Source organism: Nothoprocta perdicaria, unplaced genomic scaffold (genome assembly GCF_003342845.1).
Source record: "Nothoprocta perdicaria isolate Ctin4 unplaced genomic scaffold, notPer1 scaffold_0, whole genome shotgun sequence".
Classification (NCBI taxonomy): Eukaryota; Metazoa; Chordata; class Aves; order Tinamiformes; family Tinamidae; genus Nothoprocta; species Nothoprocta perdicaria.
In genome coordinates, this window is record NW_020454092.1 from 13,594,173 (window position 1) to 13,613,420 (window position 19,248).

General features: G+C 41.3%; 1 protein-coding gene across 1 annotated transcript in view; it reads right to left on the reverse strand.

Annotated features, from left to right (window-relative positions):
* EIF2B3 (eukaryotic translation initiation factor 2B subunit gamma) overlaps positions 1-19,248 on the reverse strand; it is a 95,407-nt gene that overhangs the window by 43,546 nt on the left and 32,613 nt on the right. The window contains exon 5 of the mRNA XM_026033457.1: positions 2,996-3,085. Within this exon, the coding sequence (XP_025889242.1) occupies positions 2,996-3,085 (90 nt within the window). The remainder of the gene's footprint in view (positions 1-2,995; positions 3,086-19,248) is intronic.

Consider the following 19,248-nt stretch of genomic DNA (forward strand, 5'->3'; position numbering starts at 1 on the left):
GAAAGAGAGAGGGAAAGAGAGAGGGAAAGAGAGAGGGAAAGAGAGAGGGAAAGAGAGAGGGAAAGAGAGAGGGAAAGAGAGAGGGAAAGAGAGAGAAAGGTTTGTCCTGTATATGAGTCAGTGAAGGAGCTGATAATTAAACCTTCATATAATAACTTCACTCTGGAGCTGAACTATGGGTGAGCCTTTTTCAGAGATGTCATATTACAAAGTTGTCCCAAATGACAAAATGTTAAATAGCTCAACTTTTGCTACTTCTTTCCTGCTTTTGCACTAGTCACTAGTGAATGTGGACGTCACATACAGCCAATATATTGACTTAATTAAAGTGGAGGTATGTAATTCATTTACAGGTACATATACAAAATACATTAATGGGAGAGGAAGGGAAATTGTTTTTGCCATTTAACCACAGTTCTGAACTCACACTGAGGGCTACACCGGGCATCCTAGGTACATGACGACGTTACCTTTCTTGTCATTCCTTGATCTGGAAGTGGCCATAGTTTTCCTCTGTAAAATGGTGCGCTAAAGCTAGTTGTAACACCTGATATTTTTACTGCCAGGCAACATTTTTCCACTCTCGTACGTCAAAATAAAATTTGAAAAAATGTAAATGCTTCACTGAGTTACAAACAATGAAAAAAAGGTGTTCTGCCTGCCATCAACTCCACTGTTAAAATATTAACACAATGTAAATATTGTAATATTGAGGAAGTACACTGTGTCAGTACTTCCTGGCATCATACAAGAGCTTCACTGTTCACTTCAATCCCTGCTCTTAGTTTTAAACATGCACAACTTAAACAAGGCATCTGAGCTTCTCCAGCCCTGGTGTGGGATTGCAGCGAGGCAAAAAATCTTACTCGAGGTTCTCTCTAGACTAAAAAACAAAAGTATTACAAAAAAATCCTCCAACCCAAACAACTGGGTAGATGTCAGTACTTCTGAGGCAAAAATATTCCACAGGGTCTTTCAAAACTCTCGGGATACTGCTGCCAAACATGGAAAGATCTTTGAGTATGCTCCATCCTCCCCTTCCTCGGAGAAGAAAAACAAGCTGCGAATGCCCACCCAGGCCAAAAGCCTGAAAGCCCACGTTATTCATCGTGGCAAAAGTCCCACTCCCCAGATTTGCCAGAAAGCACATTACTTGCAACTGACTCTCTCTCTCTCAATTGAGTGAATAATAAACGCGCATGTAATAAAGAGAATGAGGCTGCTACCTGCGACTAGTAAGCCGAATGTTGCTGTCAGGTCATAGAATCAGTGCCTAGCTGCCATAATTAGGCATTCATAAGGGAAGCATCACAGAAAATAAAAGCAGTTCCATGAAAACAGTGAAGAAAAGAATGAGCTCTATAGAAAACAAAAAGTCCTGGTCGTACTTGCAAAAAGTCAACAGATTTTCTAAAGAGAAAACATGAGAAAATTCTAAGAGTGTAAAGCCAAAATTCACTCTGCTAGCCTTGCTTAATGTAAGATAAAATTCTACTACTGACAAAGCCATAGATCTCATTAGTTGGAGTTGGATCTCATTATGGGAGTAGCATAAAGCCTTGAAATCTGAAATTACCACTATTTATGCTAGAGGATTCATTGTGTCACGCACTGTGACATGCCCAACAAAGACTGTCCTTGTCCCACAGACCTAGTGATCTGAATTCAAGACAGCATGAAGTACTGGGGAAAGAGAACTGAATGTGTGAAATGTCTAATATTTCAGAAATGGCTATAACCCAGGAAAACTAGATGGCCGGGATGTCAAGCAATGAGTTCTACATGTCATATTATGACAAAAGAAAGGAGCAAACGCCACTTCACGTTACCACCTGATCTATAAGGATTGCAGATTGAATAATGGCCCTGTTCCATATTTAAATTACCTGCTGCTCCTGGAGCGTTCTCACCTTTCAAACATGCTCATGTACACAAAAGGGAGCTAAAACTAAAATGAACTGTACAATGCCTCCACATGCCAGTCGCAGCAATGGATAAACTCTACTATTACACAGGGTAAGAAATGGTCCTGGGGGTTAACACAGTGTTTTCCACTTAACTTTAATTCGCTCACAGAGCCTTATCTTTGAAACCATCCTTCAGGCACGTACTCAGCTCAAGCCTTGCATCCCTGAATCGTACATGATCACGACCACCAGAAATCCCTTTTTATCTCCCGCAGTGCTTTCTTACATGTCAGTTTATCTGCTAAGGGAAAGCACTATGAACACAACACTTAGTCAACCCCTTCATCTTTCACCTTACTTAAAACAGGAGAAATACTCTGGAGAACGCAGGCAGTATTCACTATGTACAGTGGGCAGCAAACAGCTACAAAAAAAAAATCCAAGAACTAGAAGTCATTCCAAAACTGAATGACATACTGTGAGGGGGTTGTTCATTTGTTTGTTTTTTAAAGACAAACAGGGCTTTTTTTCTTTCTTTTTGTCTGTTTCATGAAATATTATAGCTAGGATCCTGCTCCGCTTCCATAAATGGATGTTTTTCTTGCTCTCGGTGGGTGGTCTCGGAGTTTGGAGAGAGCAACGCCACGAGCTACAAACATAGGATGCTACGGAGATCGCCCACCTGCAGCGGTGGTGGGTGTGAAGGGGGAGAAAAAAGGTGATTTCAAAGGCCAAACCAGACTGTGGTAGGGGAAATCAAAGGTCAGAAATGTATTCACAGCTCTAACAATGGGGGAGCCCTGCTGAAGTGAGCAGCTAAGGAGGAGATATACATCAGGAAAACAAGGGATGAAGAAAAGAGGGAAAAATTTTAGCTTTCACTTTTACTGTTAGTACATTTTCAAAAGGCTGTTATTAGACTAAAAACAAATCAATAAGCAACTCAGATATAATGTCTGACATTCTTCTCAGTGTTTCTTCTACATTTCTATTTTATGCCATTTAATGAAACAAATTCCCCTTTAAAAGCCATGGTGTGAACAATATGTTAGCACCAACACCTGCCCATGTTTTGCCAGGTGTCTTACCTGTTTTCTACAAGGAAGTCTACCACATATTTCTTCAGACAGTAGAGATGGGCATCCATCAGCCCTGTCCTGATGTGCATTCTAGGGTGCCTGGAGAAGAAAAAAAAAATAAAGGAAATTTGTAACGGAATTTTGCAGGACTATTTTTTAAAGCTTGACTTTGCAATTAAGTCAGTGGATGGTGAAAAGTTTACCAAGATGGATCTCTTCCTGTCCATCTTCTGCTGTATTAACAGAGAGGAGAGCGACACAGGCTGCCATTGTTGGATTGTGTCTATAAACTTACACCTGCTGGCTCCCGGGTTGATTTGTTGCAAAAGAAAATACCTCCTCCAAGGAGTCATTACTCCTGCTACATCTTCTTATTTTTGTAAGTGGAAATTGCACATTGCTGGGCAGGAAGCCAAAGTAATGGGCCCAGAGTGCTAAAAGTTACAGCGGGTAATGTCAGGGTACAATAATTCAAAGCTTCTGGCCCAGTGCCTGCCTTAATATGCAAGGCTGTGCACGTTCCGCTAGCAAACACAACAACACTACTGTATTTTTTCCAACGTTTCCTGGAGGGGGGATAGGGACTGGAGATGGCATCTGCCCTCCCTTTCCCATAGCACACATTGGAAACAACTGCCACAGCTCAATTACAGAGCACTTGCCTCGTCAGCCCAGTACGATGGACAGGGTGAGGGAAACTTTCTCTCACCACGAGCCAAACAGCCTTCTAATAAGGCAGACTTACCTATCAGACTGGGGCACATTAGCATTGCAGTAACTCAGAAGCCTCTATTAGCTTCAAATCCCTGTTAAGAACAGAGCTCCACGGCAGCAAGACTCATTTATTACTTCCCTTTGCGCATTCTCCTGGGATGTAGCGGGATAGTCGCATGCAGCCTATCCCAAAGAAGCCTCCTGTTCCAGGCCAATACTGCTTGTCCCTGCACACACCTGCAAGCTCCTTTTGGAGCATTCAGCTTGTCTGAACGCCCTCCACTAATGCTCAGGGCACAAAAGCCACAGAAGTTTTTAGCTTGGAGATAAAAACAAAACAAGAAAGAAGAAATTATGATGACACTGGGCTGTTTGAGACATCTGTAATTAGATTTGTGATCTCCAGGGAAGATTATTTTGGAGAAGAAAAAAAAAAAAATACACACACACACACGTACGTATCAATTCACACCATAAATTGTCTGCATTTTTAGGTTTCTTTCCTTTGAGGTCTGAATTTCATAATGGCATTTGAACCAACTATATCATCAGAATATTCCACCCATTTTTTTTTTCTCCAGGATATGATAAAGTCAGATGTTTGTGATTAAGACCACTTTCATTTACTTTTAGTTTCACTATTTTGTAAGCTCAGTAAAGGAATCACTAACAACGTCTGCAGGTCATATGTATACTTGGTAAACTAACACTAGCATATGCTGGAATATTTATCAACACCAAAGCTCCTCAGAATAACTGTTTCCGTGCATTGCTCGATGACTGAGCTGAAATTCCAAAGTATTTAAGGGATAAAACTTTATAATTTGGATAGCATCTCTCAAGCAGGTCAGTTCAAACAAGCAGATTCAACCCAAACTAGGCACATTATTGATTACAGGGACAATCTCCTTAAGTCTCACTTGCAAAGAAAGTTCTTATAATAACAGTATAACACTTACAGCAAAGTAGGTTGTACTCAAAAATGATATATAAGCTTTTAGAAGATTACTTCATTAACTAAACATGAGCTCACCTAGCAGTGCTCCAGTACTGATATTATCAGTGACCCAGATGTTGCTGTGGAAGCCAGCCCAAATCACAAGGCTTCTTATGCAAAGAGGATGAGGACTCCGCTAGTTAGAATGAAATCTTGCATTTGGAAGTCACAAGACTCCCTCCTGCTCTGTATCCTGAGGATGGTTTCAATATTTGGTGTATTTGTAGGAGACGGAGAATTTTCATATTTTCTCCAAGAAAAAAACCTGCTGCCTGGCATTTATTTGTTATATTCTGCATATTAAATAATAGGCAATTTATTTACATATATGTAAATATATATATTTACACATATATATTTTTATATATATGTAAATATTTTTTATATATATTATATATAAAATATATATAATATATATAAATATATATTTTTATATATAAATATATTTATATATTTACATATATGTAAACATATGTATTTATATGTATAAATACATATATATATTTATATATAAATACATATATACAAGGTGTGAAGGCTGCAATGGGAGAGCTGAAGTAGAAAGGAATAAAACAGGAACTCCCCCAAACTGCTGGTTCTGGTGCCAGTTGTCTGCAGGGTTTTCATATACTCAGTCTTTCCACCTGCAAGCTGCAACGACACTTCAGCTACAGGGCAGGGTCCTGAGCATTTGCTAGCTGAGGTTTGTACAGTATCTGCACACAGATAAAGTTGCTTAGCTGCAGTAAAAGCGTGCAACAAATTGACAGAGAACCAGTGAAAAGATGCAGACAGCAGCAAAGTGTGATTCTACCTGCAGCTCCACCACAGAGAGCGCAGCCAGGCAAGCAGATGTCCCGAAACAGCCCTCGGAGCTGCCTCGTGGTGTTGAGGGAGGTCCCGCCGTGGAAGCCGCTGAAATACAGACCACCTAAGGGATCTGCAACCAAGCAGTCCCATAGATTAATATTCTAATCACAGCTCCAAAGGTCAAACAGGCAAGTTTGGGCACATGCATAAACAAAGCTGTGATTTCTGTAGAGCAGGCGCAAGGAGAGCACAGCCACCCCAAAGCAGGCTGATAAGAGCACTCGATCATAACCAGCCACTAAAGATGACACCAATTTTGGCCCACTGGTGCTTAGGCCAATTTAGCTTATGGTAAAAGAATAGGAGGCAAGTGATAAAAACAAACTCTGTCACCATTTCAAACGAGCATCTGGTTGCTAATACTGAGAGCCACACTCTTCCCGTGCCTCTGATCTCTCTATCAGCTAATCTTTACAGCATATGAAAAATGAGCTGGTCACAAAGAACAGCTGATACAGAGAGAATCAAATAACCAACAGAGCCTGTGCTGAGGGCTGATGCACCTAGATGGACCGCTCTGAGGAAGATGATACAAAATGCTTTTAATTATATCATCAAAGCAAGAGAGAAGGTACTAGGAGGGGCCAGCTGCAGATGGTTAAGTGTTAATGAATGCTGGGTTGGGTAGTTTATCAAAAGAAAATGACTGGATATATATCTGAGAGGATCACTATAGGGATGAAAGTGGGAGCTGCCATTGTTGGAGCTCTTTAATGAGCTAGGAATGTCACATGTGAACCCGCTCCCCCAATCATACCAATTACTAAATGAACTTCGGTTCAAGCTAGCAAATGTAATCAGGCACAAGTCATTAAAACACATGGGGAGACTCTGCCATTATAGTGGCTATTATTGTGTGTGTGCTTACATGCAAGGGCAGGGGCTGCTCCCCGTTGCAAGCTGTGTGTGTTAAGTGATGGCAGATTTTAGCCTTAACGATGAGGCAGCAAGGGCTCCCTGGCAGCAAAATGACAAAGAGGAGGCACAGGGATCTGTTGGGGAGTTGGGAAAAGACCAGCAGTTAAAAGAGCAATTTCCAAGAATGTAATTTAAGGTGTAAAATTAGCTTTTATTAGCACAGAAGTCCACAAAACCCTGGCATGGGGTGAGGGTGCATGAAGGTCTGCATGAGTCCTTAGAAAGGTTGGGGAATGTAATTCCTCGCACGCCATTGTGAAATAATAAGCAGTACTAACAGGATTGCTGCATGCTTCATACAGGGCATTACTTTCAAAGGGGAGCCCTGAGCCTTTTTTCCCCCTGATAACCTTGCTCAGGATTTCCTCCCTAAGGGAAAGCAAGCCCGGATAGAGCAAAATTCCCTTGTTTAAAAGCAAAAAGATGGACAATTGCTTCAGCTGTAAACTAATTAAGAGAGATTATGGCCAAGAGCTGGAGGTTCAAGCCGGCCCTGCACTCCCACTGACAACGTGATAATGCCAGGCGAGGGTCAAAATCATAAATCTGGAGGGAGCACACACAATGCTTAAAGCCAAAAAGCCTCTCTACTAAGCATGGGATATTGCCACATTAACCTCACCACCTCCCAAATAAACTAGCTGAGAAAGAGAAATCCCATGGCCTCTTTCCCTTTAACTTCCTACAGCTGCTGATGGAAAATATGAAGGGCTATAAATGAGCTCAAAGAACTGAGGCTATCTGTACTCTAATCCAAGCACTGAAACGCTGCAAAAATTATTGTTGCTAAGAAAATAAGGGTTAATCTGGTTTCTGAACAGATATGCCAATTAGGTCCACCCTTGATTTGTGGAATATTAGTTCATCCTTCTCCCGTTTTCATGCTTGTGAGAAAAATAAAAGCACAGTAAGTATAAACTAAGCATTCCACACCTATTTATTCTCTAGTTCAATCACTCATAGCTCTCATAGACTGTGCAGCTCATCTACTACATTCCCTGTATGTATTCTTACATGAAGAGACGTACCATCTTATCCAGTGCATAGTGCTGAGTCCTGATTGTCTGCAGGGTGGAGCTGCTCTCATGTTGATAATAAAACCAGTTTACAGAGCAACACTAAAAGGAGTCTTACAGCAAAAGCTGCCAGACCACCTTTAATGTCTCCAGCATTCCTACTTTTGAAGGAAAAAAAAAAAATCTCTAAATCACATTGCTCATTTACGGGACAGCTCTTGGCTGTAAACTCACCAATAATGAAAGGCCACTGTTATGTTGGCTCTTCAAAATCCCAGACACCTTATGACCTTAATTTCACACGGTGCTTTTGGCCCCAAAGATCCCAAAGCACTTAGCAAAATGAATGTCCCTACTGTATCCACGGGCCACTTTGCCCACCAGTGAAATGCTGCCACCTCTGGGCTGAAGAGCAGTAGCTGTAGCCCATGCACAGCACAACTGAGACCATTTCTGGGCCGTCCTGCAAAGTTCTGCTCTGGCACCCGCTTCCTGGTGGACTTACAGGCGAAATGAATGGTGTGGAATTAGACAGGCAGCATCTCGAGTGGCAAAACCAGCTCCGTTAGCGCTATGAGAAGCAGCCTTTGGGTGGCCTGAGAGCTGCAGGAGAGAAGTGGGGGGCAGAGTGGGGCAGAAACACATGTCCCTGAGATGGATGTGAAGGCATCGGCTACTACTGCTCGTGTTACAAAACGTGCCATGGGCCCCAACGCCCTGATCTCTGTGTCCAAGATGAGTGGCACCCCAGGCTCCCCCTGCTTCTCCTCCCCAATTTTCACAGAATGGTTGAGGTTGGAAGGGACCTGTAGAGATCATCCAGTCCAACCCTGCTGCTCGAGCAGGGACACACAGAGCACGTGGCACCAGGGGGCATCTGGACAGGACCTCCAGAGAAGGAGACTCCACAACCTCCCTGGGCAGCCTGTTCCACTGCTCTGTCACCCTCACAGGAAAGAAGTTCCTCCTCACCTGGAGATGCAACCTCCTGTGTTTCAACTTACACCCACTGCCTGCCCCTTGTCCTCCCACTGGCCACCACTGCGAAAAGCTTGGCCCCTTCCTTCCTACATTCACTGTTCAGGTATTTATACATATTAATCAGATCCCCTCTCAACCTTCTCTCCTCCTGACACGGAGATTGCTACCATCTTAGATGGGAAAGACACAATTTGGTCCCTTGAGGACCTGGAAAGGGAGGACATGCCGCACCCAGAGCTTAACTAACATCAGATGCTCAGTCAACTTCCAGATGTGTCCAACAGCTACCCAAGGAGAAGACCACATTGCATCCTGAAGGCTGCTGCTTCTAAAGAGACCCTGCACCAGCAGTGGGAAGCACTTCTAAAATAAACAAAAAAAATGTTATTCAGCTGATGAGCTACGTTCTTGAAAATCTTCTGAATAATAAGTACTTCTAATTTAAAACCTTCAGCATGTGCCTTTTCTTTTTGGTATTACATACATAAGATACTCATGAGACATAGCAAAAATTACAAGTCTCCTTCTGACCAAAATATGCTGAACACTTTTTGGTAAAGGAATTTTCATTGACAGGCAAAGATTAAATCACTTTAGCGTAGAGTGTATAGCACTGGACACAGGATTAATACTTATTTCAGGTCAAAATCAGCTTATATTGAAGCAGGGTGAGCTCGTGTAGGAAGCAGTCACATCTTGACACCAACCTTGTGCTTGAACAAAACCATCTCCTGACTTCAAAGACAAATGCCTAGAGGTTGGCTGTGCTCCCACCTCATCCCGAGACCTTATGGAAATGGTTCTTCTTTTTTCCACTTCTTTTTCCCCATTTATATAATAAAAGAGAGAGAATAGTAGTAAATTTAACACCTCAAGTTGCCATACAGAAACTGAGAATTTGCCATACAGCAACAGAGAGAGACCAAACTGATGAGGACAGAGTTCAGTATGAACCCAATACACTGCACAAGAGGGAGGGAATTGCAGGAGGGGCTTTATTAGTAGGTCTTACCCTTGATATCTGGCAGCTACTTGTTCTATCCACAGAGGAAAAGAATTAATCAAGCCTCGCACGTAGAAGTTCCCTCTACAGTTTGCCAAAATATTTAAAGCAGTATATACAAAGTGTAAGCTTTATTATTATATGCATTCAATGTAATCATCTTATGCACCAGTTAAGGCCAGGATGACAATAAAATAGTTTATTGTACACTATAATTGATTCAGTTCCAACAGAACAGGACACAGCTTAGTCACTTTGGTTCAGATCTGGTGTTCGAGCTTATTTATCTTATGCTGGGCTAAACTATGATTTAAGAGATTTAATCAAGCTTTGGGAAATGCTTTTTTTGTTAAACAAGGGGAAAGAGCTAAAAGTCCGCACCTGGTAAGTTTAATAATTTCCAAATTTCAGCTCATTTTGCTTCCTGCCTGATGGAAACCCACATTAGTAAACAAGAGTTTCCCAAAATCACCAGGGCTGAAAGGATGACAAAACATAAGAGGAACAAGTTTTAAGCAAACAGCTGAGGCTGGAGAACGGTACAGAGGCTACTGAAGAACAGCAGCTCCTGCTGATCCCTCCTACGCCAGCTCCCAAAGGGCTAAGCAGCAGACATACGATATATTTTCTTAAATCAAATAATTACAGCAAATGCATGGGAAACAGTGAAACTAAATACTGGGTCAAAGCTGTAGGTCACTAGCAATATATAGCTTAAACACAGCAAGGCTGCCACAATTTCTTATGTCACTGGCCCAGACTCAAAGACAAACAGAATGGGAGCGGTGCAGCTCGTGGTGAGAGCCTTGCAGAAGAAGCCCACAAGATGCTCTGGGCCTCCCTGGCGAGGTGGATTTCTCTCATGTTTAGAATTCATCATCTCTGATCTGCAAAATGCAGAGATTCAAGGTCATTGTCCACCTCCAGACTACTGAAACACACAGAATGAACCACTTGCCCCATCTTTAACTACAGGTAAAATCAGAAACAGAAAAGCCAAGGTAAAAAGAAGCATTTCTCTACACAGTGCAGGGCCCAGAAGCAGGACAACCATAGCTGACACGTACACCTTTATTCTGCCATTGTGACAAGCCCTCCAGGTAGCTCATGAAAGCCACCTCACGAAAGTCACCTTCTTCTGCACCATAGGTTCATCAGCATTAAAAATCTCTCTTGCAGCCTCCTCCTGTGCACAGGCCATACCTGATCACTCCTCCTTCTGGCAGGATCTTCAGCTGAAAAGCAAACAGGCTCCTCTGCAAGAAGATGCGTCTCTGCCTTTGTTTAGAGGATACATACACTCAAACCACCACGTTTGTAAAAATCATCTAGGATTCTCTTTTTAGAATAAGAGACACTGCATTATATTTCCATCTCTTTCCACAGTTTAATTTAATGGATCCCAAGAACGATCTGACAGGGGACTGACAGCAAGCTATCAGGGTGAGAAGGAAAAACAGAGAGAACAGGATGGAGAGAGACAAGAGCACATCCAGTTTTCACACCTCAAGTGCTATTCAGCAACGCACGTCTCGTGTCAGACAGATAAGCAGTGTCCAGCTCCCGGCAGCATTTAAAAGTCTAACAAGCAAGAAACACATTCCCTTTGCATCCAAAGGAAAAAAGAAAACCCAAATGTTATGTTTTAAATTACTGAAAACTACCTAAATCCAGCCCAAGTCGGACGTCCTCTGCAGTAAATCTGGCAACACTCATTTCCTTCATCTACAGTAAGTGAATTATTCTTAGCTCCTGCTCCTTGAGGTTCTGTAGCCTCCTAAACTGATGCTTTGACCTGTGTTTCCTTCTGATTTCCCCCTGGAACCTACTGCCTCTGCCTCACTTTTGATTCATGATCAGGTTTCCTAGTCATAGCTATTCACATCACAACTCTACCTTAAGTGTGGACATTTTAGCATTTGGTTATACAGTAAGTCATCATCTTGACAAGATCTTAACAGACAACTATAAATGTCAAACAGTTAACGTTAATGAAAATATCTTCATCTCAGCCAGAAATCAAAAGAAAGCGGGTAGAGATCTACACTCTGCCACCAGTGCAGAAGGAGCCTGGCTGTGGTGACCAGGATACAGACCAGTCCACACACAAAAATATACGTTTTAGGGGAAATAACAATAAGCTCTAAGCAGCTAGATGAGATGAATGCTTCTTCCCAACAGAAAAACAGAGGGATTTCCTGGCTTGGGCAAGCCGAAGGAATGACTCAGCCAATGTATTCAGACAAATCCACAGCTACATGCTAGGCTGGATTTAGGACAACATCAACACTGAGCCATAAGACTTTGGAGCAGAGACAGCGATGAGGGCGAGGGAAAACTCCAGCAGCAGAACACAGCCCAGTTCTGCAGCGAAAAAATCCCCTGAGTGATAGTGAACATCACTTAAAAAAATGCTAGGATATTTGCATTCCTTTCCAATTGTAGAGGAAATGATACTTTTAAGTATTTCAACTAAGATTTTGATAGTCAAATAAGAATTTCACTAAAATGAAACCTTGCAATTAAAAATTACAGCAGTCTTTTTGAAGTGACGCCAGAATCACAAAAAAAAAAAAAAAAAAAAAAATCAGGTAGAAACCAACTGCAGAGAACTCTCCTCATTCAACTCAAACTCAACTTTATGAGTAACTATTCTAACAGTTAAATGGTATTTTACAAAGCACCATCAGAAATACTGTGGGACAATAAGCATAAGAGAAGAAAAAGCACAACACCAGAAAACAAAGTCAGCAACTCACTCAAGAAAATCTATTGTGATCACAAGAAGGGTAAAACATCCACTCGGGAACCAAATTCATATTTTTAAACAAATAATTACAGTGCTTTGAACCACACTGGATTATTTCTGGTTAAACCAGATTACTCATGATGTCAAATTTCCAGATTTTTTTTTAATAGCTATAACAGAAGTTGCTGCATCATATTACTTATTATTCTAAGAAAGGAAGCTTACACCTAAAATGCTTTCAGGAAGACGTAAAGTTGGAGCACTACAACATTAAACCCCAGCTGAACATAAGCATAAATATACACCACATGCTAAAGATAGGGTTGGATTTCTAAAACCTTTCTCATCTTTCACCAATTAATGGCATCTGAATAACAGCTTAAGTTGGGTAGGACCTTTTTCCCTTTTGCACAGTGAGCACAGAACATCATGGAGGAGAGAAGATGATCCTGGCAAACGGAAGGCAACACGAGGCAGTAGTGAGCAGCACGTTGGCTTCCTTCTCCCAACGGCTGCTGCTGAAAGAGAAACCTGGTGCAAACGAGAGCATCGTTCTTAATACGGGACGAGGGTTGGGAAGCAGCTGCCTTTGTAATAAACACAAGAAACAGTCGCTGTTGTTTTAAAATAAACCTCCTTGGAGAAAAAGTTGCCCTGACAGTCAGTAAGACACTGCTCATCAGTGTATTTGCACAATTTAAATACTTTTTCATTTTGCAGCTGCAATTACAAAGGCCAGTTTTTGGCTCAAACCAGCACGTGTCTCACGGCTGTGAAGAGGGGACATCAGGACACTGCTTGTTTGGAGACAGAGCTTGGTTTCAGCAACGAAATAGAACAGGGAAACTCTATTAATCCAGGCTTTAATGGTCCCTAGTAATGAAAGCAGCAGCACAGAACCATTTTCACTGTTGGTCACAAGCCGAGATAAAAAAGCAAAAAGGAGAAAGAAGACGGCAGCTGAGCCCTCCATCACACAGGCCATCAGTGGTAGTGATTTAGACACCACTGGCTAGAAGCAATAAACTGGTTGCAGTGAATAACGAAATTCAGATGCCTCTATAATTTACTTTTAGGGCAACCCTCTTTACAAAGACCAGAGTGGTAACAAATCCAATCCTTCTCCTTTACAAGGCAAAACCCACGGCAGGACAATTTCCTCATCTTGAAACACTGGAAGAAAACACAGAAAGAAAATGTGTATTGGATGACCTGAAAATTATCGTTTACAATTTTATGACAACCTCAGATACTATTAAAACAAAACACTTGATATTCCCTCCTTGCTTGGAAGGGACCGGGACCGTTCCCCGTCTGTGGTTGTGGACTGCTTCAGTATTATCCAACTGCATAAACGAAACTAGTGTCAAAATTAAGTTTTAAATGGCTTGAGGTTTATAAGGAATTAAAGAAGGAAAAATTAAATTTGAAACTCTGCTTGTTTACTAGCACTAATTAAATATGCCAGATTTCTGGGCAAGCTTCCTAGCCTGTGGCTACTACGTTACTGGCTTGTAAAACAGTCAACAAGCATATGAGTACAAAGCACAAATACAATAACAGAGATTCATGTACAGTCCTGCCCTTAGCTTGTAAAGAAAAAAAAATGTATTGGGAACAATCTGTAACTATAAAGACCTGTGCTAACCCTGTAGACTGGGTAAGTAATATAAAAAGGTCCAAGTCTACAATGGCTGCTTTTGCAGAGAACAGTATTAAACCGAAGAGCATAAAGAAGCCACGAGCTAAAACCAAAATGAACAGGAAGCTTTAAAAGCCTCGTGTTGTGTTTGCTTCCAAAAGACCCCAAGCTCCTGACTCTGCTCCCAAAATATCTCGCTATTAAAAATAAAAAGTAGTTGTGGCACTTCACCATGAGAAGTGGGCCTGATGACAGCAACCAAGGAAGCTGCATTCTGGAGAAAAAAGTGGATATTATGTTTATACAGGAATTCACGAGAAGATCATTTTTCTTCAAAGAGCTGGAATATCTGATGTAACACAAGCAAGGACCATATTCTTAACTGTAACATCCATTTGGCTCTTAAACGTCTAAACTAAATGCATTCTCAGCTTGTGAGAAAACTGTAAACAAAACCAAGAAAGAACAAACTAAGGCTAACTTCAGCTTAAACGGATCTGCGGGATATTGCTTGTCTTGGCACGCAGGCAAAAGGAAAGAAAACAAAAATTAGTGGTGGCTGCATCACAGGCAGGTAGGTAGCGCAGGAGAAGGAAGAACAATAAGGTCCCCTGGCCTAAATGCCGTTCTTTGTACATCCTTCTCTCAGGAAAAACTTCCATTTACTTTCAGCAGCAATTCCTACAAAGGCAGCAAAAATTTCCTAATGAAGGAGCCCTTGAAAACAATTTTGCGGCCCTGACGGCTCCAGGATGAACAAGCTCTTATAGTTGCTCTGTAATTAATGCATGTTTCCACTGCACAGTAGCACTGCTCAGCCTTAAGGAAACCTGGAATTATGCTTCAATAAAAACTCAGCCACACAAATATTCTGCTATAAAAATACACGCATAAACATCTAACTCTCCAACTCTCAGAATCACGTACACAAGGCAAACGACATAAAAATAACTAGGTTTTTGTTTATATCTGCAATTTAGAAGAGCAATTCCAGAAACTAAGTTCTTCCACAGAGACCCTGATTTAATTAGCCTGCATAGCACGCTTGATTTGGGTGCAGACCTCTGACGTACATTGATAAAAAGACACCAATACACATCAGACACACACAAGATCATTTGCTAAGCTTACAAGGCCAGGTGCAGATAAGAGTCCTCAAACGCACTCCCATGAGCTCGTCCCTACACACAAATGATCCTTTTTCCATGTATACAAACTGTGCATGGTTTCAATTAAAAACGTGACTGAATCGATTGAATCATATATCCTTGTAAACCAGCCAAGGAATCAAACACAAATTAAAGTCCAGAAGAATTTGCTGGAAGTACAAACCATACAGCACAACATTTCCATTTCTAGTTAAAAAAAAAAAAAAAAAAAAGGAGAGATAACCTTTCCTTTCAAAGCAGAGCTCGAAGTGACCTGGCAGTATCTAAAGATGCTGTTGTTCAGGAGTGAAGTAGTCAAATAATAAAAGATACTTAGGAAACCTAAATATGCACGGTAAAAATCTCAGCTTTGCACAAAATGATCAAGTAACAGCAGACATTTGCTTTGTATGTTCTGGTAACAGTTAACCTTAAGTGATCATTTTTATATTAATACCTGTTTTGGGTCTTACTATCCAAGTGAATTTCAAAGCTACCTCCTTCCAGACAGTGGCAAGGGAGTCTACTCCAGACATTAACTGTGGCAAGCAGGGGCACAACAAAACTGCAAACAAATGTTTTTTGCAGCATTATTTCACTGCATCTTTACACTTTTTGGTCTATCTGTCTCTCCTCATACTACATTTAGTAGCTCAAACATCCCAGAACTTTCAGAATGAACATTAACTATAAATATTAAGAAAATACTTTCCAAGACAAAGCTCATGGGCAAGTCAGTACCCACCTGCAGGGAATACTTTGAGGCTCAGTAATTTCCTTGCGTTGTATAACTTCATGTGACTCTCCCTATCAATGCTCTACCCATCATACAGGAATGGACAGCTTTGACCAGGAAACTTGCACTTGGAAATCAGTTCAGCCTTTGCAAAGCTATGGACCTGTGAGCGGTGTGAGTGGCCTTGACTAATCACACGTAGTACTCTTCTGGCTGTAGCCTCCAATTGCTTTATGGCCATCCTTTCCCACAAGCCCCATTAATTTTAATTGTTTTTACCATGAACAGCTCAGGTCAGCTTTCATCTCTCCACCAGACAGTAACTTTCCCAGATAACTGACCAGTGATGAAAATGACTCACCGGCATATCTGCAAAAGGAAGGAAACAGTAGCATCCTAAGACATTTAGGCTCTGGATACTTCCACGGGACTTTCTTGAATTAAAACTTAGGTTTTCTTGTCACCATGGTAAGAACAGCAGAAATTAGCAGTCATGCAGCAGGCGCATAGCAGGTAAAAAGAGAAATAGCTTTCAAAGGCCAGAAGTGCAGTTATGAGTCACCTCCACAGTGGCCACAACGTATTTTTTTATTTAGGAAAATTAAGCAGCCACTGGACAGCAAGAGGGTCAAGGGGGAATTAGCCTTAAATTATTTTGCTGCAGCCTTCTTAATGGTGAAAAAAAAATCCTTTATAGCCTCAAAACACAAAACCAAAGGAGTATTGGCAGGCCCCTTTCCAGCAGGTTCCTCAGCTCTGCTTCAGCCCTGGCGTTTGGCATTTCTGCTGTCTGCAGCATTCTTGACATACATGTTCATTCTATCCTCATTTATGCACACGATCTCCACGGGGCTGTTATTTCACAGGGCAATATCACCTTTTGCTTTATTAACACGATCTGTCATTTGGAAAACATTAACTCCTTCTCTTTGTGGATAAGATTTTCACAAAAAAGGCACACACAAGAAGCTGGCTTGGCAGCCCAAGCCATCTCAAAGGGCGCTTTAATGCAGAAATTATTGGCGTGCTTTTAAAATGTCTTGGGAGAAATGAAAACAAGTAGTCTGGGGAGCAATCACTTTCTAAAGGGAATTGGCTTTCTACTATAAAAAGTAAACTATTTAAAGCAAGAACTATAAAGGATTTTAACTCTTATGTGACATGTGTGTTTCAGGATCTGAAACTGCTGACCCAAGCTGCACATCTTGGTAACAAAAATGCCATTCTTAAAAGTGCAAGAACTGCCATGGGGAGGCCGTGCTGGCAGTGGAGAGCAGCCAAACGAACACAGGGATTATGAAGTACCCCCTCTTCTCCCTCAGCCCGGCTAGCAGGGCCCTCAGAAAGGGCGCACAATCCCGCCCCTGTTCGTGCTCTGGAGTGGGCCGCTCGCGCAGGCCGCGGGGCCGGCCCTGGGCCCCGCAAGGACTCGTTAGCGCGGCGGCCCCGCGTGCGCGCGGCTCCGTGCGGCCCTGGCACGGCCAGCGCGGCCCTGGCGGCGGGACGGCCGCCCACGCGTCCCCTCAGGCCCAGCCCAACCGGCGGTGCCAGCCCGGGGCACTGCGGGCAAAACCTGCTCGGGGGAACGTGGGCAGCCGCCCCCCTGCAGTCCGGGGCACATGCCTGGCAGTAGCGGCTTGCTAATGAAAAAAAAATATATTTATATCATTTATATTTGTATTAATATATGTTTTCATTATATGTATATATGCAATATATGTATTATATATAAAATGCATTTTATACATACATATATATTCCACGTAAAATATAATAATAATTTATTAAATATATTAATGTTACTACATATTGTTATATTTAATATATCTATAATAGTTATGTATTTTCATATATAGATATATATAATATGCTTTATATAATAATTGGTATATTAATACAATTCATTAATTACATATACAATATATTATATGTAGAATATACATATAATACTATTTTATATATTATTACATATTTTAATTTATATATTATTTTTATATATATAATATTTATTTTTTCTCACCATATGTCCTGTGAGTTTGGGTATAGAACTGCAGAATACATGACTAAACTGAAAGGGAATTACAGAGCAGAGTGATTACAGTAACAGCAGCGTGCTACAATAAAATATAAATGACACAGTAATACATCTCAATATTACCAGGAGCTGACAAATGCAGAAATACAAGTTCTGAAAGCCAGCACCTAGATGTAAACACGGTTTGTAGCTCGCGCTGCATGCAATGCTGCGGCAGCTGCTCTCTGTAGAAGTCCTATTCGGACACTAAACACTGCAAAAGCAACAGCTAATACCCTGCACTCAGAGTGGTATTTTACCTTTACAGGGATTTATGATCTTATGAGACAGGAAAGTAATATTATCTTCATTTAAAAATGAAGAAACTAGGAGACAAAGATTAGGGGCCATGAAGCCGTGTAGGGAGCAGGATATCTCCCTCCTTTTTCTTCATACTTTATTTATGAGACTATCTACTTAATGCAAACAGGTGATCTTATAGCAACTCACATTTTAATTTACATTCTTTCCAGCACCACTCTACTTACACAACAAGAACGCTCTCTTTCTCTGTAACAGAAAAGTTTTTTACTTTAATAACTCTCTATAACAATCAAACAGATGAACATCCTTCTTTCCTCCTCCCACCCCCAAAGAAAATTATAAATTACTAGGAAATAAGGTCAGAGAACCTTTCTGCAAATACTTCAAGTGAACAGATGTTCAGGACATGTAAAGTCATTTTTTATCCCAGCCATGAGGTTATCCCTGCACATATAAAGCCTTGTAATCTATATAATTTCCCTAGTGTCATCATTTGTCCTTTTCAGTTGGCAAATATTGAGGGCATAGCAAAAACATGACAAAGTCTGATTGTTTTGAGTCTCTGTCTTCATATAAAAAGGCAAATTGGAAAAAAAATATGCAGGCCTTGAATTCTAGATCTACAGTATTACAGCTTACATCAAAAACTAAGGCAAGAGACAAAACGCCTCCAATCTTAAATACACACTATTTTCTCAAGCAGTAAGATGCAAAGTAACACACCAGCAAGCAGTAATTTGGCTCAGGGATCCATCCCCTCCACAAGGAGGGGTTACCTTTAACTCCTTGCTTAACAAAGGAATCTGAATTGGGTAAACCACCGTCTCAATTAAGATTTTGTTTAGGAAGAGATCCGGAAAGGAGGCTCATTTGCTAGCGTGGTGGCTCCAGAGGTCTGGGAGTGAGCGCAAGAAGAATGGAGCTGAATGTGGGAAGGGTCCATTATTCTTTCAATAGCGTCTGGGGCTGCAAAATATGTGCTTGCATACCTTCCTGCTTGAAAAGCTTAAATCTCCAGGAGCTTCTTGGTCTGGGAAAATGGCAAGCACCCAAACGCTAGCACAGGGATCTAGGAAAAAGATCTACCCAAAGAACAATATTTTTCAAGTGCCCTTAGAAGTGAAAAAAAAAAAAATGGCCATAAAGAGAA